General features: G+C 43.1%; 1 protein-coding gene across 3 annotated transcripts in view; it reads right to left on the minus strand.

The window, feature by feature from the left end:
* Nucleotides 1–18815, minus strand: part of LOC132830470 (inactive tyrosine-protein kinase 7-like) — a 261952-nt gene that overhangs the window by 140221 nt on the left and 102916 nt on the right. For all 3 annotated transcript variants that reach the window (XM_060848217.1, XM_060848226.1, XM_060848235.1), the window contains one exon: nt 3942–4129. In XM_060848217.1, the coding sequence (XP_060704200.1) occupies nt 3942–4129 (188 nt within the window). The remainder of the gene's footprint in view (nt 1–3941; nt 4130–18815) is intronic.

The following is an 18815-nucleotide window of genomic DNA, read 5'->3' on the forward strand; positions in this document are numbered from 1 at the left end:
CTTCAGTGCATACTCTATAACCCAACACAAATGCATACACTGTTATTCAATGCCTGCCAGTCAAGTTACCATCTCTCACTAGTTAAAATTAAAGATGACAAATTTTATTTAATACCAAAAGTTCAGGTTTTTGTTGATTGTGTACGCAAGTGATTGCTGAAGTACAGAATTCCATAATCAAAAGTTGTAATGGAGGCAGAATTGTTAAACAAATTTAAAAATCTATTAAGACGGCCAGCAGTGTACAATTATGTGCTGTTATTTGATCTTCAGCCAATTTCCTGTTTTGCTTCAGTTTAGTTTCCTTACAAACTCACCCACTATTGACTTCAAACATTTGTTTGATTCAAATTAAATATTTAATAAATATTTCCCAAGAAAATAAAAACACTAAAAATGAAATTTTTAAAATTAATTTTGCTTAGTAATTAACTCTCCCAAGCGTGCAGACCTTTCAAATGCTGACATTCCCAAAATTTCCAGACTTAGTGGCAAAATTTTTAAAGCATGTCACCAGCTCCAGTTACTGCTATGGTAAGCCCTTTTGTAACATCATGTGTCAGTGCCAAGGCCTCACACTGTGCATCATTTTGGAATGCATTCCAAAATGCATTTTGGAATTTATTAAGTTGAAACTTTCAAGAACTTCACAGACAGAAATAAAGGAATTGCAGTTAAAACATGGTCAACTTTCAAAGTTAAGTCACATTGTCAAATCACAGAGTTATTGAAAATGACTTGCAATAGATCTGATGAATCAGCGCTTCAGTCTTAAGCACCTATATTTGAGTGTCAGAGCTTTCACAGCATTGGAAAAGAACTTTCAGTCCATTATGTCTGTGGTAGTCATTAAACAACAAGCACCCATTTTCCAGCTTTTAATGAGTAGCTATGGCATTTCAAGTGTTCATCTAAGTTGTTCTAAAATATCTCAGTGATTGCCACTTCTACCACCTTTTCAGACGGTGAGTTCCAGTTTCTCACAATCCTCTGGATAAAAACATTTTTCCTCAAATCCCATTTCATCCTCCTGCTCTTTACCCTTAAGACTGTGCCCTCTGGTTACTGTCCCTTCTATTAATGGGAGAAAATTCTCCTGAGCTATGCCCCTCAGAACTTTGCACATCTCAATCAGATCCTCCCTGAGCCTTCTCTGCTCAGAGGAAAATGACTCCAGTGTACCAAGTCTCTTTTCAGAGCTGATTCAACACTCAAGTGAATCTGTTTTGCATCCATTCTAATGCACACATATCCTTTCTATACTGAACTGTACCACAGCACTCTAGCTGTGGCCTAAGTAACTTCAACTGTCGCTGCATACAATTCAATTTATTCATCCAAAACACTGCTGGTAACCCATAAAACATACGTTAAAATATATAGAAAAAGGTGCGCTTTTTGCATTTGATCATTAAAATATAAGAATTTAGTCCATATATAGGAATAACAAACTAATTAAAGATCAGTCATGGCTTGCAGTGGTTAGCACTGCTGCATCTCAGCACAAGGGCTCTGAGTTAAGTTTCCAGCTTTGGGAAACTGTGCTGACTCCACACAGACATTTTCCTCACGAGTGCATCGGTTTCCACCAATTGCTTCTGTTTCCTTACATAATCTAAAAAGGTGTGTAGGTTAGGTGGACTGACCATGCTGAAAATTGCAGCATGGTGGCCCTGTGGTTAGCAGTGCCACCTCTCAGAGCCAGGGACCTGGGTTCGATTCCAGCCTCTGGCGACTGTCTGTGTTGAGTGTGCACATTTTCCCCGTGTCTGCCTAGGTTTCCTCTGGGTGCTCCAGTTTCCTCCCACAATCCAAAGATGTGCAGGTTAGGTGAATTGTCTCTGCTAAATTGCCCATAGTGCTCAAGGATGTGCAGGTTAAGTGCATTAGTCAGGGATAAACGTAGAGTAATAGGGCAAAATGAGTCTGGATGGGTTATTTGGAGGGTCGGTGTGGACTTGTTGGGCCAAATAGCCTGTTTCCACACTATAGGGATTCTATGATTCCATGGTAGTGTTCAGGGATGTGATGGTTAGGTGGATTAGCCATGGTTAAAAAAAAACACAAGCGGAGTGTCAGTTTGGGTGGCATGTTCTTTGGATGGTCAGTGCAGACAAGATGGGTCAAATGGCCTCTTTCTTCACAGTCAGGATTCTATGATTAAAAAAAATACAACTCCAATTCTTTTGCACACATACATTAATTTTGTTTAGCAAGTGTTAAGATCTATTGGACTAATCAATATAGCAGGGTAATACTGCATAATACTCTTAATATGCATTTTCCAGTCGCCACAATGAATGAATGGGAAAATAATTCCACTTCCTTTTTAGAAAAGTAGATACACAATCTCAAGGATGCAAAAGACTGTTCTGCCTCGTTAATTTATCCAAGCATCTGTGCCCAATTATCTCCCCAACATGGTGGCAGCAGGGAGGGTAAATTTAACCCATTAATTTCTCTACTTTGAGGAATACAAATTTCTTCCGTTCTGAAAATACCAAGCAAATGGCAGGATCGTTTTGCAGCAGGGCTTCTCAGCATGATTCACTGGAAGTACAGGCAGGTAACAGTGTTGAGTGTGCTGTAGGAAATTTCAGCTCTCAGTTAATGGTAAACATAAATTTCCATAATCATAAATATACACTTTGTAGTTTAAAGGGACAGATAGAGGAGAAGAATTACTGGCAAATAAGAAAGGAGCAAACATTAGCTTAAGACAAAAAGAAAAAAAAATGACCAAGAAAAACTACATGGATGGAAGGATGGCATAGTGCTAAATCATTGGACGATAAATCCAGAGGCTCAGGTTGATGTTTTGAGGACAGGGGTTCAAATCTGAAAAGAACAAGTGGTGGAATTTAAAATTTCAATTAATAAATCTGGAATTGAAAGCCAATTCAATGACAGAGGCCATGAAACTCTCAATGTTTGTAAAGACTCTTCTCAATAGCTAAAGTCTTGCAGGGAAGAAAACCTGTCATTCTTATTTAAACTGGTCCAAATGTGACTCCAGATGCACAGCTATATAGCTGTCTCTTAATTGCCCTTTCAAATGACATAGCAAGCTATTCTATTCAAGGGCAATTAGAGATGAACAACAATGCGACACTCATTTCCTATCAAAAGAATTTTTAAAAATGACATTTTTAAAATCTTATAACGACTGTTGCTGTTGTGTCACCATAGTCTTAACTGACCATATGGATTGCTCTCTCATTAGAGAAAAGCGACCTGTGGTGATTTAACCTGAGGGCAACCAGACTTCAGGCAAGGGAAGAGGTTGAGAAGGAGAGACCTTCATGGTAATCTCAAACCAGAGATAGGAATTGAATCCACGCTGTTGGCATTACACTACTTTACAAACCAACAATCCAGCCAACTGAGTTAAACTGATTCCCTTTAAATAACTGACTGTACACATACATACATACAAGACTGAACATAAGAGTTTCCATTCTGAGCGAAGTAGCATTACCAATGATCACACTGTAAAAGTGTACTTGTGTTCTGATTTGCAGTGAGTTCATTGGGCATTTTCAAATTTAATTAGTTCTTGAAAATGAGAGAAACTAAGGGGCAGTGTCACTTGTGACAGTGAATAGTGAGGTCTAAATCTTGGAGATTCACAACACAAGGCCTGAAAATGCTGGTCAAATTGTATATAATTAACCTATTTTTTCAGCTGTAAGTTGGCCAATTATCTCTACATCTCAACACCCCGAATTAGATCCAGAATTAACTTTTTCTTAAAACTAAACCCTATTGTCTTGATAGGACTCTCCCAAAAGTTCATTAAAAACTTTGATCCATAATGTCCATTTCCCAAAAGGTCATGAATTTTACAAGGTTACTTTTACGTGTTAACGCAGTACATTTTGTCTGCTCTAATACCCTTTCCTGCAGCTGTCCAGGCTTGCAAAATTCAACTCATAACTTACCAATGATCATCAGTGTGAAATTATCATTGCTGCAAACATTTCCCACAGCATTCCTTGCACAGCAGCAATAAACGCCATTATCTTCAGGACTGGCACTTTTCAGGGTCAAACTGCGCTCTTTGTTGTTGAACGTGTAATGGCTTGCATCTGTTAAGTGGATACCATCTCTGAACCATTGCCAGTTAGGACTAAAGTTGAAGAAATAAAAACAAAGTGTCATGAAGCCAAGTTCAAAGGCAATGATGAAAACTTATGGAAGATGTGAAATGAAATGAAATGGAATGAACTACAGAAAGTGGTAAATGCAGGTACAGTTACAACGTTTAAGACATTTGGATAAGCATATGAATGGAAAACGATTTAGAGGGATATGGGTCAAGTGCAAGCAAATGGGACTAATTTAGTTATGGAAACGTGGTCGGTGTGGACAAGTTGGAAAGGAGGGTCTGTTTCTGTGCTATATGACTCTATCACTCTATAAAAGATTTGGATTAAAACAGTGCATGAATCATTTGTGTTATAATAGAGTCAGTCATTCAGCATGGAAACAGATCCTTCCGTTCAACTAGCCCATGCCAAACATAATCTCAAACTTTAAAGCTTCTGTGAAGATCTGTAGCTCAGGAGCTAGTTGGGTTAATTGTTTGCCTGTTCACCAAGTTGTTAAGATTGTAGGCAAATGTTTCATCCACTTTCTAGGTGACATTATCAGCGCTGTGTTGCCTCCTATGAAGCTGTACTGCTCCGCTTTGAATTTATGTGGTTCAGTTCAAGCTATTTCCGGTTGGTGCAGGTTTCAACTGCAACAGTTTGTATATTGGATCCAGGTCAACATGCTTGTTGATGGAGTCAGAGGATGGAGTACCATGCTTCCAGAAATTCTCTTGCTATTCTTTGTGTAGCCTCTTCTAGTATCATTGTGTTGTCCCAGTCAAGCTCATAATTCTTGTCGTCCATTTTATGGATATCAAACAGAGCTGGTCATGTCGCTTGGTTGTGGGTTGGTAGCTGTCTGCTTGTTTGTCCTACATCGTGCTTTTAATGCAACCACTGCATGGGATTTTGTAAATTATATTTGTCCTGAAAGTTGTGGGAATTAGGTCCTTTATTCTGGTGAGTCACTGTCTGAGAGTGGCTGTTGGCTTATGCACTGTCAAGACCTCTAGTGGTTGGAGCAATCTAGTTGTCAGTACTGAAATATTTTCACGAATGGAAGAGTAGCAAGTGTCTTGTCTTCTTGTCTACCAAATGTCTGTGGACAAAGCTGTGGGAGTATCTATTTACAAAATCCCATGCAGTGACGGCACTAAGCACTACGTAGGACAAACAGGCAGACAGAAAATGACCCGTATCCATGAACACCAACTAGTAACCAAACTACACGACCAACTCTTCCTGGTATCGATAGACATGAAAAACAAGAACCAGGAGTTTAACTGGGACAACACAATGATACTAGGTCAGGTTAAACAAAAAAAAACAGCAAGAGAAGATAATTCGTGGAAGTATGGTGCTCATCCTTGGACTCCATTAATAAGCGCATTGACCTGGCTCCAATATACAAACTGCAGCACTGGAAAACCAGAACCGGCACCAACCGGAAACAGCTCGAACGGAACCACAAATTCAAAGCAGAACAGTACAGCAGTGCTTCACAGGAGGCAATACAGCACTGATGTCACCTAGAAAGGAGACGAAATATCTGCCAAATATCCTATCAGTTCGGTAAGCAGATCAACAACAAACAATTACAACAAACTAGTCCCACTTGCCTGCACCTGGCCCATTTCTCTCTAAACCTTACCGTTTATCCTGACAAACAAGGTCAAAAGTCAGAAAAAAATAAGCAAACACTTGAACCATTTTCCCATAATTACAGAAACAGTACAAAGAAACCACGTCGGAGAAAAACAGTACGAGAAAGATTTACAATGGAAACAATAAAATGAGAATGCGTGCATCAAGATTGGGAAAGGCAGATGTTCTATATCAAGAGTTAGGGACACACCCACCAACATGCTATGAACCAATAACAATTTTTGCTTCTATGTCAGCTGCATGACCGAACAGACAAAGGTTGAGATTCCACCGATGCTGCCTTCAACATCCACCCAGAAAGACTCTATACCTTCAGTGCAGGATCCCTACAGTTTTGTGCACAGCTGCAGAGCACTGATCTCTATTACTTTAGCTGAAATTGCAATATGTAGTATTAAGAACTTTCTGGCATTAATTTTTTTTCAACAGGCTTGAACTTATTTGGCCACTCCCCTCTTCTTCCATTTGCACTAGGATTCAATTCATTTCCTGTTTGCAACTTTTTCTTATCAATTATTGTTTTTATTATAGGTGAAATTCATAAATTGCACGTTTTTCACAGGCCTCATTCCAACTCAACACTTCTGGAACTCATAAGCAGCTTTTCATTATGCAATCTTCCTTTAAAAATGGACAGAATAAATCCTACCTCAAAAACTCTGCCATCTACTTGTCAACTGCCCATCTACCCACCCATTTTCAAACTTCTTTTCCTTCCTGTAAACCTGGTACAAGGTCAATACCTTAAGCTATACATTTTGGAAAGTGCAACGATTCCATCATGTCTACTCGTTAGTCTTGACTGCTACACATAATTTGACATGACTGGTTGGTTTATTCTCTGTCATCCCTGCAATCCACTATCATGACAGGAAATTTGCTTGCTTTTCATGCTAGTGTATAACATTCATATATTCAAGGTCTAAGTTTTCTTTAACTCCTTATCCTCATGTAGCCTTGATGACCACCTGTATGTGTTATGGGCTCAGTTTCTGCATCTCAGGAAGACCAAAAACTAATTCCCAAAACCATGACTTGCTATGTTTAGTTGGATTACTTGCCCAAACAAGTCTCAACAACTTCCGCTTCAGCAACAATGATCCAAACCCATTTACTAACACGTGTGCATTCTAAAACTGCAATTCGGTTTAGGTCAGAGCATAAGACATAGAACATAGAATATCACAGCATAGTGCAGGCCCTTCAGCCCTCAGTTTTGCGACGACCATTAAACCAATCTGAAACTATCTGACCTACGTTATTCCATTTTCATCTATATTGTGTCATTGAGATGTACGCAGCATGGAAACAGACCCTTCGGTCCAACCTGTGCATGCCAACCAGATATCCCAACCCAATCTAGTCCCAACTGCCAGCACACTGCCCATATCCCTCCAAACCCTTCCCGTTCACATACCCATCCAAATGCCTCTTAAATGTTGCATATATTCCAGCCTCCACTACTTCCTCTGGCAGCTCATTCCATACCCATACCATCCTCTGTGTGAAAAAGTTGCCTCTTAGGTCTCTTTTATATCTTTCCCCTCTCATGCTAAACCTATGCCCTCTAGTTCTGGACTCCCTGACCCCAGGGAAAAGACTTTGCCGATTTACCCTATCCATGCCCCTCATAATTTTGTAAACCTCTAAGGTCACCTGTCAGCCTCTGACGCTCCAGGGAAAACAGCCCCAGCCTGTTCAGCCTCTCCCTATAGCTCAAATCCTCCAACCCTGGCAACATCCTTGTAAATCTTTTCTGAACCCTTTCAAGTTTCACAACATCTTTCCGATAGGAAGGACACTGGAATTGCACGCAATATTCCAACAGTGGCCTAACCAAGGTCCTGTACAGCCGCAACATGGCCTCCCAACCCCTGTACTCAATATTCTGACCAATAAAAGAAAACATACCAAACTCCTCCTTCACTATGCTACCTATCTGCAACTCCACTTTCAAGGAGCTATGAACCTGCACTCCAAGGTCTCTTTGTTCAGCAATACTCCCTAGGACCTTCCCATTAAGTGTATAAGGCCTGCTAAGATTTGCTTTCCTAAAATGCAACTCATCGCATTTATCTGAATTAAACTCCATCTGCCACTTCTCAGCCCATCGGCCCATCTGGTCAAGATCCTGTTGTAATCTGAGGTAACCCTCTTCTCTGTCCACTACACCTCCAATTTTGGTGTCATCTGCAAACTTACTAACTGTACCTCTTATGCTCGCATCCAAATCATTTATGTAAATGACAAAAAGTAGAGGACCCAGGACCAATCCTTGTGGCACTCCACTGGTCACAGGCCACCAGTCTGAAAAACAACCCTCCACCACCACCCTCTCTCTTCGACCTTTGCGCCAGTTCTGTATCCAAATCGCTAGTTCTCCCTGTATTCCATGAGATCTAACCTTGATAATCAGTTCCCATGGGGAACCTTTTCGAATGCCTTACTGTAGTCTATACAGATCACATTCACTGCTCTGCCCTTATCAATCCTCTTTGTTACTTCTTCAAAAAAAACTCAATCAAGTTTGTGAGACATGATTTCCCACGCACAAGGCCATGTTGACTATCCCTGCTCAGTCCTTGCCTTTCCAAATACATGTACATCCTGTCCCTCAGGATTCCCTCCAACAACTTGCCCAACACCGACATCAGGCTCACCAGTCTATTGTTCCCTGGCTTGTCCTTACTACCCTTCTTAAACAGTGGCATCACCTTTGCCAACCTCCAATCTTCCGGCACCTCACCTGTGACCATCGATGATACAAATATCACAGCAAGAGGCCCAGCAATCACTTCTTTAGCTTCCCACAGAGTTCTCGGGTACACCCAATCAGGTCCTGGGGATTTATCCACCATTTCAAGCCATCTAGCACTTCCTCCTCTGTAACCGGGACATTTTGTAAGATGTCATCCTCTATTTCCCTACAGTCTATATCTTCCATATCCTTTTCCACAGTAAATACTGATGCAAAATGCTCACTTTGTATCTCCCCCCTTTTTCTGCAGCTCCACACACAGGCCACCTTGCTGATCTTTGAGGGGCCCTATTCTCTCCCCAGTTACCCTTTTGTCCTTAATGTATTTGTAAAAACTCTTTAGATTTTCCTTCTATTTGCCAAAGCTATCTCATGTCCCCTTTTTGCCCACCTGATTTCCTTCTTAAGTGTACTCCTACTTCCTTTATACTCTTCTAAGGATTTACTCGATCTATCCTGTCTATACCTGACATATGCTTCCTTCTTTTTCTTAACCAAACCCTCAATTTCTTTAGTCATCCAGCATTCCCTATAACTACCAGCCTTTCCTTTCACCCTGACAGGAATATACTTTCTCTGGATTTTCGTTATCTCATTTCTGAAGGCTTCCCATTTTCCAGCCGTCCCTTTACCTGCGAACATCTGCCCGCAGTCAGCTTTTGAAAGTTACATAGAACATAGAAAAATACAGCGCAGTACAGGCCCTTCGGCCCTCGATGTTACGCCGACCAAAGTCTACCTAACCTACACTAGCCCAATAACCTCCATATGCTTATCCAATGCCCGCTTAAATGACCATAAAGAGGGAGAGTTCACCACTGCTACTGGCAGGGCATTCCATGAACTCACAACCCGCTGAGTAAAGAATCTACCCCTAACATCTGTCCTATACCTACCATCCCTTAATTTAAAGCTGTGTCCCCTAGTAACAGCTGACTCCATTAACAGAAAAAGGTTCTCAGTGTCTACCCTATCTAAACCCCTAATCATCTTGTACACCTCTATCAAATCTCCCCTAAACCTTCTTTTCTCCAATGAGAACAGCCCCAAGTGCCTAAGCCTTTCCTCATACGATCTTCCTACCATTCCAGGCAACATCCTGGTAAACCTCCTCTGCACGCGTTCCAATGCCTCCACATCCTTCCTATAGTATGGCGACCAAAACTGCACACAATACTCCAGATGAGGCCGCACCAGAGTCTTATACAACTGCAACATGACCTCAGGACTCAATTCCTCTACCAATAAAGCCCAGTACACCATGTGCCTTCTTCACAGCACTATTTACCTGGGTGGCAACTTTCAGAGATCTGTGTACATGGACACCAAGATCCCTCTGCTCATCCACACTACCAAGTAGCCTATCATTAGCCGAGTAATCCATCTTCTTGTTACTCCTACCAAAGTGAATGACTTCACACTTAGCTACATTGAACTCCATTTGCCACCTTTCTGCCCAGCTCTGCAACTTATCTATATCCCACTGTAACCTGCCACATCCTTCTTCGCTGTCCACAACTCCACCGAGTTTCGTGTCATCCGCAAACTTGCTCACCCAGCTTTCAAGCCCCTCCTCCAGATCATTTATAAAAGATGACAAACAGCAATGGTCCCAAAACAGACCCTTGTGGAACACCGCTAGTAACTGCACTCCAAGATGAACCTATTCCATCAACTACTACCCTCTGTCTCCTTCCAGCCAGCCAATTCCTAATCCAAACCTCTAATGCACCCTCAATGCCATACCTCCGTAGTTTTTGCATTAGCCTACCATGGGGTACCTTATCGAACGCCTTGCTAAAATCCATATACACCACATCTACTGCTTTACCCTCGTCCACCTCCTTAGTCACCTTCTCAAAGAACTCAATAAGGTTTGAGGCACGACCTGCCCTTCACAAAACCATGCTGACTATCCTTGATCACATTATTCCTATCCAGATGTTCATAAATCCTATCCCTTACAATTCTCTCTAAGACTTTGCCCACAACAGAAGTGAGACTCACTGGCCTATAGTTACGGCACGGTGGCACAGTGGTTAGCACTGCTGCCTCACAGCGCCAGGGACCTGGGTTCAATTCCCGCCTCAGGCGGCTGACTGTGTGGAGTTTGCACGTTCTCCCCGTGTCTGCGTGGGTTTCCTCCGGGTGCTCCGGTTTCCTCCCACAGTCCAAAGATGTGCGGGTCAGGTGAATTGGCCTGCTAAATTGCCCGTAGTGTTAGGTAAGGGGTATATGTATGGGTGGGTAGCGCTTCGGCGGGTCGGTGTGGACTTGTTGGGCCGAAGGGCCTGTTTCCACACTGTAAGTAATCTAATCTAATCTAATCTACTCTACTCGGGTTATCCCTACTCCCCTTCTTGAACAAGGGGACCACATTCGCTATCCTCCAGTCTTCTGGCACTATTCCCGTAGACAATGACGACATAAAAATCAAGGCCAATGGCTCTGCTATCTCCTCCCTAGCTTCCCAGAGGATCCTAGGATAAATGCCATCAGGCCCAGGGGACTTATCTATTTTCATCCTTTCCAGTATTCCCCAGACCTCTTCCCTACATACCTCAAGGCCATCCATTCTAATCACTTGTGACTCAATATTCACATCAGCAATAGTGTCCTGTTCCTGAGTGAATACTGACAAAAAGTATTGATTTAGTGTCTCTCCAATCTCCTCCGCCTCCATGCACAATTTCCCACTACTATCCTTGACTGGACCGATACCTACCCTAGTCATCCTTTTATTCCTGACATACCTATAGAAAGCCTTTGGGTTTTCCCTAATCCTACCAACTAAGGACTTTTCATGTCCCCTTCTCGCTGCTCTTAGCTTGCTCTTTAGATCCTTCCTGGCTACCTTATAACTCTCAATCGCCCCAACTGAACCTTCACGCCTCATCTTTACATAGGCCACCCTCTTCACTTTCACAAGGGATTCCAATTCCTTATTAAACCACGGCTCCCTCACAAGACCCTTTACTCCCTGCCTGACTGGTACATACTTATCAAGGACACCCAATAGCTGTTCCTTGAACAATCTCCACATATCATTTGTGTTCTTCCCTTGAAGCCTATTTTTCCAATCCACGCATCCTAAGTCATGCCTCACTGTATCATAATTTCCCTGCCCCCAGCTATAACTCTTGCCCTGCAGTGCACACTTATCCCTCTCCATCACTAAAGTAAAAGTCACCCAATTGTGGTCACTGTCCCCGAAGTGCTCACCTACGTCCAAGTCTAACACCTGGCCTGGTTCATTACCTAGAACCAAATCCAGTATAGCCTCACCTCTTGTTGGCCTGTCTACATATTGTGTCAGGAAACCCTCCTGCACACATTGGACAAACACCGACCCATCTAACGAACTCGAGCTATAGCTTTCCCAGTCAATATCTGGGAAGTTAAAGTCCCCCATAACAACCACCCTGCTACTTTCACTCTTCTCCTGAATCATCCTCGCAATACTTTCCTCTACGTCTCTCGGACTATTGGGAGACCTGTAGAAAACTCCTAACAGGGTGACCTCACCTTTCCTATTTCTAACCTCAGCCCAAACTACCTCACATGGCAAGTCTTCCTCCATCGTCCTTTCCACTGCTGTAATACTATCCTTGACAAGCAATGCCACACCACCCCCTCTTTTACCCCCATCTCTGACCCTGCTAAAACATTTAAACCCTGGAACCTGCAACAGCCATTCCTGCTCCTGTTCTACCCATGTCTCTGTAATGACCACAACATCGAAGTCCCAGGTACCAACCCACGCTGCAAGTTCACCTACCTTATTTCTTATACTTCTGGCATTGAAGTATACACACTTCAAGCCACCTTTCTGTTTACAGGCACCCTCCTTCGAGATCGATGCCTTGTTCCTAACCTCCCTACACTCAAGGTCCTGTACCATAAAGCTACAGTCCAGGTTCCCATGCCCCTGCAGAGTTAGTTTAAACCCTCCCAAAGAGCACTAGCAAACCTCCCCCCAAGGATACTGGTGCCCCTCAGGTTCAGGTGTAGACCATCCTGTTTATAGAGGTCCCACCTTCCTCAGAAAGAACCCCAGTTGTCCAGAAACCGAAATCCCTCCCTCTTGCACCATCCCTGTAGCCACGCATTTAACTGTTCTCTCTCCCTATTCCTCGACTCTCTATCACGTGGCACGAGTAACAAACCAGAGACAACAACTCTGTTCGTTCTAGCTCTGAGCTTCCAACCTAGCTCCCTGAAAGCCTGCCTGACATCCTCACCCCTCTTCCTACCTATGTCGTTGGTGCCAACGTGGACCACGATCTTGGGCTGCTCCCCCTCCCCCTTAAGGACCCGGAAAACACAATCAGAGACATCACGTACCCTTGCACCTGGGAGGCAACATACCAATCGTGAGTCTTTGTCGCCCCCACAAAACCGCCTATCTGTGCCCCTCACTATTGAGTCCCCAAGAACTATCGCTCTACCTTTCTCCACCCTTCCCTTCTGAGCAACGGGGACAGGCTCCGTGCCAGAGGCCTGAACCTCGTTGCTTACCCCTGGTAAGTTAACCCCCCACAAGTATCCAAAACGGTATACTTGTTCTTGAGGGGAATGACCGCAGGGGGTCCCTGCACTGGCTGCTTCCTCCCACTCCCCCTCACTGTCACCCATCTCTCTATAACTTTCAGAGTAACTACTTCCCTAAAGCTCTGATCTATGACCACCTCTGCCTCCCGAATGATCCGCAGTTCATCAAACTCCAGCTCCAGTTCCCTAACACGGTCTTGGAGGAGCTGGAGATGGGTGCACTTCTTGCAAGTGTAATCAGCAGGGACGCTAATGGCTTCCCTCACCTCATACATGTTGCAAGAAGAACATTGCACTGCTTTCGCTGCCATCCCTCTAAAAGGTAAACTTTAAAAACTAGATCTAAAGAAACAAACAAGCAAAATGCAGAACTTACCTGCTTACCACAACAGGTCTTATTATTAGGTTAGAGGAGGAGGGCGGGCGGGAGGCTCTACCCCTGTAGTGCCTCGGGTTCCTCACCTGCGCGCTTATATAAGAAAAAACCCTTCCCAGGTAACCTAGCGCGACACCAGCTTCCGGGTCCGCTAGGCGCTTAAAAAAAACTTTAAATTTTAATTGTTAAAAAACACTAACTGGACTATACCCGCGACTTCAAAAAACACCACCAGACAGCCGTTACCTGCTCCGCCGAGAGAGTTCTTGCCTAATACCGTCAAAATTGGTCTTTCTCCAATTTAGAACTTTTAGATCTGGTCTATCCTTTTCCATCACTATTTTAAATCTAATAGAATTATGGTCGCTGGCCCGAAAGTGCTCCCCCACTGACACCTCAGTCATCTGCCCTGCCTTATTTTCCAAGAGTAGGTCAAGTTTTGCACCTTTTCTGGTAGGTACATCCACATACTGAATCAGAAAATTGTCTAATATACACTTAAAAAATTCTTCTCCACCTAAACCTTTAACACTATGGCAGTCACAGTCTATGTTTGGAAAGTTAAAATCCCCTACCATAACCACCCTATTATTCTTACAGATGGCTGAGATCTCCTTACAAGATTGTTTCTCAATTTCCCTCTGACTACTAGGTGGTCTATAATACACTTACCAATGACTATTTAAATGCCATTAAAGTTGGCGAGTATACTCAAGTTGCACGCAGGGCATTGCACATCCTTACTACTGAGTAAACAAACTACCTCTGACATCTGTCCTGTATCAATCACCCCTCAATTTAAAGTTATGTCACCTTGTGCCAGCCACCACCATCTGGGGAAAAAGGCTATCACTGCCCAACCTACCTAATCTTCTGACCATCTCGCATGTCTCAAGTAAATCACCTCTCAACCTTCTTCTCTCTAACAAAAAACAACCTCAAATCCCTCAGCCTTTCCGCAAAAGACCTTCCCTCGATATCAGGCAACATCTCAGTAAATCTCCTCCGAACCCTTTCCAATGCTTCCACATCCTTCCTATAAAGCGGTGAGCAGAACTGCAAGGAATACAACAAGTGTGGCCGCACCAGGGTTTTGTACAGCTGTAACATGACCTCACGGCTCTGAAACTCAATCCCTCTACCTATAAAAGTTAATACATCATACGTCTTCTTAACAACCCTGTCAACCTGGGTGACAACTTTCAGTGATCTATGCATAAGGATACCAAGATCTCTCTGCTCATCCACACTAACAAAAATCTTACCATTAGCCCAGTACTCTGTACTGTTAATCCTTCACACTTTTCCACATTAAGTTCCATTTGCCACCTCTCAGCCCAGCTCTGCAGCTTATCTATGTCCCTCTGTAACAGACAACATTGTTCCACACTGTCCACAATTCCACCAAACTTAGTGTTATCCGCAAATTTACTAACCCATCCTTCTACATCTTCATCAGTCATTTATAAAAATGACAAACAGCAGTGGCCCCAAAACAGATCCTTGTGTTATACCACTAGTAACTGAATTCCAGGATAATCATTTCCAATCAACCAGCACCCTCTGTCTTCTTTCAGTCAGCCAATTTCTGATTCAAACTGCGAAAAAATCCTCAATTCCATGCCTCCATAGTTTGTGCAATAGCCTACTGTGGGGAACCTTAAAAAAACCCTTTACCGAAATCCATATACAGCACATCCACCTGTTTGTTCACCTTCTCAAAGAACTCAATAAGGTTTGAGAGGCACGACCTACCCTTCACAGAACTGTGTTGACTACCCCTAATCAAATTATTCCTTTCTAGATGATTATAAATCCACTTATAACCCTTTCCAATACTTTACCCACAACCAAAGTAAGGCTCACTGGTCGATAATTACCAGGGTTGTCTCTACTCCCCTTAAAGTCAAGAGATGTACAGCATGAAAACAGACCCTTCGGTCCAACACGTCCATGCCGACCAGATATCCCAACCCAATCTAGTCCCACCCTCCGGTATCTGGCCAATATCCATCCAATTCCTTCCTATTCATATACCCATCCAGATGTCTTTTAAATGTTGCAATTGTACTCGCCTCCATCACTTCCTCTGGCAGCTCATTCCATACACACACCATCCTGAAAATGTGTGTGAAAACGTTGCCCCTTAGGGCTCTTTTATATCATTCCCATCTCACCCTAAACCTATGCCCTCTAGTTCTGAACTCCCTGACCCCAGGGAAAAGACTGTCTATGTATCCTATCCATGCACCTCATGATTTTATAAACCTCTATAAAAGGTCACCCCTCAGCCTCCGGCGCTCCAGAGAAAACAGCCCCAGCCTGTTCAGCCTCTCCCTGTAGCTCAAATCCTCTAACCCTGGCAATATGCTTGTAAATCGTTTCTGAACCCTTTCAAGTTTCACAACATCCTTCCGATAGGAAGGAGACCAGAATTGCATGCATGATCTCAAATTAAACCGAACCAATATCCTGTATAGCTGCAACATGACCTCCCAACTCCTGTACTCAGTACTCTGATCAATAAAGGAAAGCATACCAAATGCCTTCTTCACTATCCTATCTATCTGCGACTCCACTTTCAAGGAGCTATGAACCTGCACTCCAAGGTCTCTTTGTTCAGCAACACTCCCCAGAACCTTGCCATTAAGTGTATAAGTCCTGCTACGATTTGCTTTCCCAAAATGCAGCACTTTGCATTTATTTAAATTGAACTCCATCTGCCACTCCTCAGCCCATTGGCCCAACTGATCAAGATCCTGTTGTAATCTGAGGTAGCCTTGTTTGCTGTCCACTACACCTCCAAATTTGGTGTCATCTGCAAACTTACTAACTGTACCTCTTATGCTTGGGGCGGCACATCTGTCTTCTACCTTCGAATCAGTTCTGTATCCAAATTGCTAGTTCACCCTGTATTCCATAAGATCTAACCTTGTTAGTCAAGGACAGTATAACTGTGGCTGAAAGAACTTTTGACAAGGACTTGTCTACTGAGGTAGTGTGGGCTGAGGTTAGAAATAGGAGAGAAGAGGTTACTTTGCTGGGAGTTCTTTGTACAGGCCTCTGCAGTGTTCCAGGGATGTGGAGGAGAGGATTGGCAAAACGATTCTGGGTAGGAGTGAAAGAAACAGGGTAGTCATTATGGGGGACTTTAACTTCCCCAACAATGACTGGAAATGCTATAACTCTATTATGTCGGATGGATCAGTTTTTGTCCAATGTGCGCAGAAGGGTTTCCTGACACAGTATGTCAAAGGGCCGACAAGACAGGAGACTACACTGGATCTGGTGCTTGGTAATGAACCAAACCAGGTGTTTGATTTATTGGTACGTAAGCACCTTGGAATGAGCGACCATAATTCGGTTACATTTAGTTTAGTGATGGAAAGGGATAGGTACATGTACAGAGCAAGCGGTATCGATGGGGCAAGGACATTTATGATGCGATTAGGCAAGACTTAGGATGCATAGAATGGGGTAGAAAAATGCAGGGGATGGGGACAGTCGAAATGTGGAGCTGGTTTAAGGAACACATATTGCATGTCCTTGATAGGTATGTCCCAGTCAGGCAGGGAGGGAGGAAGTGATTAGGTAAGGGAACCGTGGTTTACTACAGAAATTGCATCTCTTGTCAAGTGGAAGGAGGAGGCTTATGTGACGATGAGACAAAATGGTTCAGATCAGGCAATAGAGAATTACAGATTAGCTAGAAAGTGTTTAAAGAGAGTTAAGTAGAGCAAAGAGAGGCTGTGAGCAGTCTTTAACAGGGAGAATAAAGGAGAACCCCAAAGCTTTGTATAGGTGAGGAATAAGAGGATGAGTAGGGTAGAAATAGGACCAATCAAAGACAGAAGTGGGAAGTTGTGTGTGGACCCGTGGAGATCAGAGAGGTGTTAAACAAATATTTCTCATCAGTTTTCATTCAGGAAAAGGAGAATATTGTTGATGAGAAGAATGAGATACGAGATATTAGACTAGAAAGGATCAAGGTTAATTACGAAGAGGGGTTACCAATTCTAGAAGGAGTGAAAGTATTCAAGTCCCCTGGGCTGGATAGGATTTGTCCAAGGATTCTCTGGGAAGCAAGGGAGGAGATGGAGGAGCCTTTGGCTTTGATCTTTGAGTCGTCACTGTCTACATGTTTGGTACCAGAGGGCTGGAGGATTGCAAATGTTGTGTCCTTGTTCAAGAAGGGCAGTAAAGATGACCCAGGTAATTATAAACCAGTAAGCCTTACTTCTGTTGTAGGAAAATTTTTGGAAAGGATTATGGGAGGTAGGATTTAAAATCATCTGGCAAGCAACAATTTGATTGCAGATAGTCAACATAGTTTAGTCAAGGGCAGGTCATGTCTCACAAACCTCACTGAGTTTTTTGAGAAGGTGACCAAGCATTTGGATGAAGGTAGGGCTATTGACGTGGTGTACATGGACTCCAGTAAAGCCTTTGATAAGGTTCCATCATGATAGGCTGTTGGAGAAAATGCAGAAGCATGGGATTGAGGGTTAGAAACTGGCTTTATGTAAGAAGGCAGCGAGTGGTAGTTGATGGAAAATATTCAGCCTGGAGTCCGGTTACTAGTGGCGTGCCACAGGATTAGTTTTGGGACCACTACTGCTTGTTATTTTTATAAATTACTTAGATGCAGGCATAAGTAGATGGGTTAGTAAGTTTGCAGATGACACTAAAGTCGGTGGAGTGAAAGAATGTTGCAGGTTGCAGGGGGACTTGGATAAACTGCAGAATTGGGCTAGGAGGTGACATATGGGATTAAATGCAGATAAACATGAGGTGACTTAGCTTGGGAGGAATAACAGGAAGGCAGAATACTGGGTCAAAGGAAAGATTCTTGGTAGTGTGGATGTGCAGAGAGATCTTGAAGTCCACGTACATAGATCCCTGAAAGTTGCCACCCAGGTTGATAGTACTGTTAAGAAGGCATATGGTATGTTAGGTTTCATTGGTACACGGATTGAGTTCCGGACTCATCATGTCATGCTGCAGTTACACAAAACGCTAGTGCTGCCACACTTGGAGTATTGTGTACAGTTCTGGTCGCCCCATTACAGGAAGGATGCGGAAGCATTGAAAAAGGTGCAGAGGAGATTTACCAGAATGTTGCCTGGTCTGGAGGGAAGGTCTTAGGACGAAAGGCTGAGAGACTTCGGTCTGTTCTCATTGGAAAGAAGGTGGCTAAGAAAGGATTTGATAGAGACATACAAGATGATCAGAGGATTAGAAAGGGTAGACAATGAAAGTCTTTTTCCTACGATGATGTCAGCTTGTATGAGGGGGCATAGCTACAAATTGAGGGGTGGTAGATTTTTAAATGTCAGAGGCAGGTTCTTCACAGAGTGGCAAGGGCTTGGAA

Source organism: Hemiscyllium ocellatum, chromosome 3, assembly GCF_020745735.1.
Source record: "Hemiscyllium ocellatum isolate sHemOce1 chromosome 3, sHemOce1.pat.X.cur, whole genome shotgun sequence".
Lineage (NCBI taxonomy): Eukaryota > Metazoa > Chordata > Chondrichthyes > Orectolobiformes > Hemiscylliidae > Hemiscyllium > Hemiscyllium ocellatum.